This window comes from Terrapene carolina, unplaced genomic scaffold (assembly GCF_002925995.2).
Source record: "Terrapene carolina triunguis isolate 2854851 unplaced genomic scaffold, T_m_triunguis-2.0 Scaffold42580, whole genome shotgun sequence".
Classification (NCBI taxonomy): domain Eukaryota; kingdom Metazoa; phylum Chordata; order Testudines; family Emydidae; genus Terrapene; species Terrapene triunguis.
The window spans coordinates 6,987-13,718 of record NW_020706931.1 but is presented as its reverse complement, the minus strand read 5'-3'; the positions used below and the strand labels follow the sequence as shown (position 1 = coordinate 13,718).

General features: G+C 54.0%; 1 protein-coding gene across 1 annotated transcript; it reads right to left on the bottom strand.

Annotated features, from left to right (window-relative positions):
- Window positions 1-214: 214 nt before the first annotated feature.
- Window positions 215-5,832, bottom strand: LOC113405555 (glucose-6-phosphatase-like). Its single transcript, XM_026646766.2, has 4 exons — window positions 5,355-5,832; window positions 2,899-3,008; window positions 1,567-1,672; window positions 215-1,082 (listed from the first exon to the last, which is right to left on the bottom strand). Exons 1-4 carry the CDS (start codon window positions 5,582-5,584, stop codon window positions 869-871), a joined length of 660 nt encoding a protein of 219 aa, XP_026502551.1. The 5' UTR covers window positions 5,585-5,832; the 3' UTR covers window positions 215-868.
- Window positions 5,833-6,732: the final 900 nt, after the last annotated feature.

Here is a 6,732-nt window from a genome sequence, read left to right as displayed (position 1 = left end):
TGCGGAGCCGCTGGGCACGATGGGGGCGATGTCAGACGACAGGTCTGGCGTCGAGGGGGGAGCAGCAGCAAGGCCATAAGGAATGAGGCTCCTGTTCCCATGACAATGCCCCGAGCCATAACCATCCTGCCCTTCTCCTTCCCTTTGGCCTATTTCTGCAGGGCCGGACTCCGAGCCTCTCAACCCAAGTGGCGGCCCAGGGGTCACCTCACCACAGGGCTCCCAATGGGGCCCATAGGCCGTGAGCTCTATGGGGCGGGGACTGGCTCTGCTGTTTGCGCAGCGCAGCAGGGCTACGTCTCAGCTGGGGGGTACCACCGCAATGCACATCGATAATAATAACAGCACGAAGCAGAGGGAGATGGACCAAGGACTCCTGGCTGCCCCGTCTCTGTTAGGCTTTGGGGTCGTTAGCTGCTCGGCCAAATTCCAGCAAAAGGCCTGGCACAGGCCTGGGGCCGGGCACATTTTCAGCTGTTTATCTGAAGCCAGATAATTAGAAGCCAACACCCCGTCCCCCCAGCCCCAGCACTGGGCAAGGGAGAAGGGGGGTTCAGAGGGTCCCCTGCTCCCTTTCCGCTGCATCAGCCCCCTGGTCCCTCTGCTGCGCTTGCCCAGTTCCAATCAGACTGTCCCCACCTGGCTCCTCTCTCTGTCGCTCCCTGACCCTCTCCCGTCCAGCCTGGCAGTGAGTGAACGCAGGCGGGGACAGGGCTGCCCAGCGACGCCAGAGAGCGCTGCCCTTCCATGGCAAAGAACCACCGGCAGGCACTCTGTGGGCTTTAACCCCGCGCCTGCTGAGCCAGACTGCAAGCCTGCTGGGCAGCACCTTGTTTTCCCACCTCTGACAACAGAAGCGCTTGGTTTCTTACAAGGGAATAACATGGAAACTTCCCAGAGCTGCATCCAGCCCACCCCGCGGTGTGGGGAGCAATCCAGGGAACCGCCCGGGCAGCAGCACCTCACCTGCAACGACGCCCGTGATGACTTGGTGCGGGAAGTGAGCTGCTAGGAAGATCCTGGACAGACTGACAGACACCTGAACCCCCCAGAATGACATCCACAGCGCCCCCCGCAGGCACCTGCAACGAGCAGCGAGAACACAGCAGTTAGTGGGCTGTGGGATTGGTGGGGGGAACGTGATGAACCGTTTATTCAATAAGTAAGATTTGTGGGACATTTCAGGAGGACAGACACAGCAGCAGCATCTGGGACGGAGACCCCAGACCCCAGCTGCCAGATCTGAACCAGGCCGTCCCAGTGCCTTGCTGGGGGGGGAGACTCAATCCCACACTGGGGTCTGAACCCACCAGCGGCGCTCCCCATGCAGCTCCAGACTGCACATGCCATGTGCACATTGACACAGCCAGGGGCTGACGGGCACGAGCCCAACCGGGGAGCCGAGCTGGTCAAGCATCAGAGTACGGTCGGCTGCCACGGCCAAGCCAAGAGGAGCCGCACACGTCTGGGATTAGCTGGAGCTCATTCTGCCCAGAGCTAATGCCACTGCCCTGAATTACACCCCTTGGCCCTGCACCCAGCGCGAGGGCAGAGCTGGATCCTTACTGCTGCTGGAAGGGGGATCTCCGGCGCCGACGCAGGGTGCTAAGCAGAGCCGTCACCATCACGTAGTACACCCCAGCTGAGCCCATGGCATGGCCAGAGGGGCTGCCTGTGGAGGAGAATTGGGAGAAGCCTGCAGTGAGCTCAGTGAAGAGAAAACCCCTCCCACTTTGGCTTCTGGCTGCGGGAGAGTTTGAACGCACAGAAGGGAATCATCTCACAGTCTGTTCTAGCCCAGGCCGCCTGCTACAGGCTTCCTGGGCTGATGTTTGATGGGGCCTTTCCCGAGGACTTTAACTATTTAGACATCGTTCCCTTTCACAGTCTCAGCCCCCTGATACCTTGGGTGTCGGCTGCTGCTCCTTTACCTGTCTTTTGTCCATTCCAGGCCAGGCCAGAGAGCCAGAGCGCTTGACTGTATTATAAATCGGATCACAGGTAGGACAGACAGACAGCTGCCGGGAGCGAGAACCCCTGTTCCAGCCCACCCCTGGTGAAAGGTTAGGTGGGAACCAGACCACGTGGGGGAAGGGCAGCCAGAAGGGGGCTCTTCTCACAAAAAAAACAGCTTGGTTTTGATCTGCGTGTCACTCTGGCCCCCAAAATCACAAGCGGGGGATTGGAATCCAGTCTGGCCTCTAAGAATGCAGGAAAGGCTGGAGGCTCAATGCAGAGAGAGGCTGCTGCAGCCCAGGACAGTCCAGAGTCCACCCCGAAGCTGCCAGGCTACAGCTTGAGAGAGGAGTTTTAAGCAAAGGAGGCTGCGGAGGTTGCTAGTGTGCAGACGACCCAGACTTCTCTGCCAGGAGGTTAGCTGGCATAGCGCTCGCCCGGCCCATTTCCCACCCGGGGGCCAGTGCAGCCCCACCACCTCCCTTGGGAGCATGCTCTGCCCTCGGGGAGGGCTCACCCTTCGAACGGAGACTCAGACGCCTAGGTCAATGAGGCACACCAGCTGCCCTGTCTCCCAGCACTGCATGAAGCCTGTGCGGTGCGGGAACCGACTCAGGCCTCCAAATGGGCTTGAATTCAGGGCCTGATTTCTGAGCACCTTAATCCCAGGAGAAATCAGTGGTCACTCAGTAGGACGACTCCTGGGGGTAAAGTGCTACTCAGGACACGCAGGTGTCCTCAGATGGACCTTTGATTCTACGTTCTTTGGGGCAGAAACCTGCCTCCTCTTGTGGGTGCAGAGCACCTAGCCCCTTTGGGGTGTTACATTCATTAACAACCAAAGGCTAATGGTTGCTGTGGGTGCAGTGACTGGTGTCTAGGCTGTGCATTTGTCAGCTTCTCCTGAGTGCCGCATGTGCACTGTGGAGGGGGGTTGCTCACCTGGGCCGGTCTCACAGGTGACAGGGAACTGCTGGATCACAGGGGTGGAGGCGTTGCCATAGTAGCCGGTCTCACGGACCCACCAGTAGGGTCGCTGCCCAAAGAGAATCCTGTAGTGAAATGCAATGGGTCACATGGTCAAATCAGGCATCATCCACCCCCCTCCTCTTGGCCAGCACAACCGGTTCATTCATAGAGGACTCCACCTGGTGCCAAAGTCAGGTCTGGGCTCATTAGCCAGGAAAGAGCGTGAGACCAAGCCGATGTTTTCAGGTTAATCAGAAAGTGTCTGTTCTCAGGGGAAGTGAACTCTGCTCATGGGTCTTGCTGTTTTCCTGGAACCACCCTTTGCCTTCTGACCATTATCTCACTGGGGTCCACACGAAATGCTCTCGAAGTCCCGAGACCTCTAACCAGCCTTTTATCCTCCCTGAACAGCGTGTTTATTTTATTCAGCAATCTCTGACGCTGGGTCAAGGCCAGGCAGGGGTTTCTTTAAGCAAGATGATGGCATTTTTGGGGACAAATATAGCACATCTTGGCTATACTGGAGGACATGAGGCCAGATGGGCAGTGACTGGTTTAAGCCCCCTGAGATGAGCGCTAGTTGCCCAGAAATACACCGTTGGGCTGCCGTATGATGGCGTGTACAGCCCACCCAAGCCCTGCACAGCCTGGCCCTTGCCATGACCATGACAGGAAAGGAACAGGAGCTTGAACCAGGTGTTTTTAACAGGTTTAAAGTGAATTTCCTGCCAGCAAAAGGTGCTCGATTGACAGCTCTGATCGCTGACAGGCTGCTATTTGCTGATAGTGCAAGCCTCCCCCACAGTCCCCTGCAACTGTGCCTCCGCCCTGACCTGGAGAGACCTGCGTTAGGGGCTGAGAGGTGAGAACAGTCGCCAGGGCGTACTGAGGCCTACTTAACATTTAGGTTGACATAGCTACGTCGCTCAGGGGAGTGAAAAATCCACAGCCCCGGGTGACATAGTGACACCAACTTAAGCTCCTATGTAGGCGCAGCTAGGTCAAAGGAAGGCTGCATCCATTGTCCAAGCTACCACTGCTTGGGGAGATGGTGTTTCTACAGCAACAGAAACACCCCTTCCGTCAGTGCAGCCTGTGTCTACGCTATGGGGTCATGCAGGCATCGCTAAGGCCCCTGCTATGGCTGTAGTGTAGACATGGCCTCAAGCCTCGGCCTCTTTACAATGCCAATGGTCGTGGTGTCTTTCAAGAGCTGGGTTTAACTGATACCACAAGACAAACATTGCAGAATCACCGCACCCCGCAGCCCGACCCCCAGCAAACCTGCCCTGCCTGAGGAAGAGTCAACAGTGTGCCCTTGTTGCCAAGAAGGCTAACGGCATTTTGGGCTGTATAAATAGGAGCATTGCCAGCAGATCGAGGGACGTGATCATTCCCCTCTATTCGGCATGGGTGAGGCCTCATCTGGAGTACTGTGTCCAGTTTTGGGCCCCACACTACAAGAAGGATGTGGAAACATTGGAAAGAGTCCAGCAGAGGGCAACAAAAATGATTAGGGGGCTGGAGCACATGACTTATGAGGAGAGGCTGAGGGAACTAGGGTTATTTAGTCTGCAGAAGAGAAGAATGAGGGGGGATTTGATAGCTGCTTTCAACTACCTGAAAGGGGGGTTCCAAAGAGGATGGATCTAGACTGTTCTCAGTGGTACCAGATGACAGAACAAGGAGTAATGGTCTCAAGTTGCAGTGGGGGAGGTTTAGGTTGGATATTAGGAAAAACATTTTCACTAGGAGGGTGGTGAAGCACTGGACTGGGTTCCCTAGGGAGGTGGTGGAATCTCCTTCCTTAGAGGTTTTTAAGGTCAGGCTTGACAAAGCCCAGGCTGGGATGATTTAGTTGGGAATTGGTCCTGCTTTGAGCAGGGGGTTGGACTAGATACCTCATGAGGTCCCTTCCAACCCTGATATTCTATGATTCTATGATTCTGAGAGTCTGTGGAGCTTGCCTCTCTCACCGACAGAAGCTGGACCAATAAAAGTTATTACCTCCCGCACCTTGTCTCGCTGACTGCCAGTGCCTCTATCACTCATTTAATAAATTACAGTAATATTGATGTGCCCAGAGCTACAATAAATCAAACATGGTATGGAGAGGAAATCAGGCAACAGCGCCCTGCTGGCCCATCTGGGCAGTTTCTCTTTCTAGTATTAAATTACATCAGTTTAACTCAAGCACTCAAGAAGATGCATTTTTACACGGCTTAATTTTAAAAATACACAGACAGCCCCTTTAATGCACTTCATTTGTAACACAGGATACGATAGTAACGTATCTCATGTGAACTTCTGCATGAGGGTGAGTGTGTATGAGTGCACATGTGTGTATTAATGTGCGTGTGCCCCTCCCCGGCTCTCTTATAGACACATAACCCTGGGCCTTGCCTTGGCAGTGAGGCCCACACACTCACCACTTAAAGACCAGGTTGAGCCAGTCCCCGATCACAGCCACCCAGATCAGCTTGATGCCCACGGCCTCGCAGAGGTGGAACCAGATGGGGAAGAGAATGAAGAAGGTGTTTCTGAGGTCGGCCGCAAAGGAGATGAAGAGGAACCAGCCCTGGGAGCTCTGGTAGTTCTCCTGCAGGTAGTGAGTCATTTGGACTCCAGAGCTGTGTACAAAATCCATTCCTGTCCCCATGGCTGCAGCTCAGGCTGCGGGGAGATTGCTGGGGCTTTGGGACGGAATGCGACGCCTCACTTTTGTGGCTGGCTGGTTATATACTGCTTGGGACGCAGATTACATTTGCTTTTCAAAGATGTCCCCCCAATCAAGACATGTTAGCACCAAAGCTCCTCAGCAAACATTACTTCACAGGAGTTTGACACAATTACCTGCTCCAGGCTTCTGTCTCAGCAATTCACAGTGATCTGCTCAAATCAATCATTAACCCACTAGCACTGGTGGGAAAAATGAGACTTTCTTTTTTGCAGCTTTTGCTGTTTTTCCAGCCGCTGAAAGGCTCCCAGGAAGGGGACTGAAGGGTCAGGAAAGGGATCTAAATTGGGCGGTGTGCTATGACGTGGACCCATCTCTCCTGTGGGACGCAAGGTCCCCTGAGTCTGTGCTGAATGGGTCGCTCTGAAAGACGATGACTACGCTCTTCGTTTTTGCAGGAAAATGATTATAGGCTTGATTAATTATTTGTATTATCAGAGCACCCAGGAACCCTATTTGTGCACCATTATGCTAGGCTCTGTACGAACACAGACCACAGAGACGGTCCCTGCCCCAGGAGGTTACAATTTATACCTTTTATTTTAGAATACGAGTCAGCGGCCTTGCCGAGAAGCAGCAGGGACAAGTCAGTATTTATCATCAGTTGTTAGACCCCTCACAGAAACCCAGCCAGTTACTCAAAATGACTATGGCGACCTTGGCAGGAGGGTGGGGTGGGTGGGAAGGGGCAGATACCTCACGCCCTCTGGCATGTTGCAGTATTCAGAATATTCCTACATCATGGTTTTGTACTTTGTCAAATGGTATCAGGAATTGAATTGTCTGGTAAAATGAGGAGCTGTTATCTTTGGGTTGAGCCAGGTAGAGTGGGCTCGGACTGTGCAGGCTTCATTAGGATTAGTGACGGTCTTATTATTTTAAAATGGACTTATGTGACAAATGGCCACAGTATCCTATAAATGTTGGAGCCCTTCCCTGCGCTGGAGAGTTTACAATTGAAGATAAACAAGGCAAACAAAGGCAAGCCCCAGAACAATAGTTTCTGAAAGGCAGGTTGCAGGAATTTCTGGTGGGCAGAAGGCAGGAGGCGTTCTGGGAAGAGGTGGATT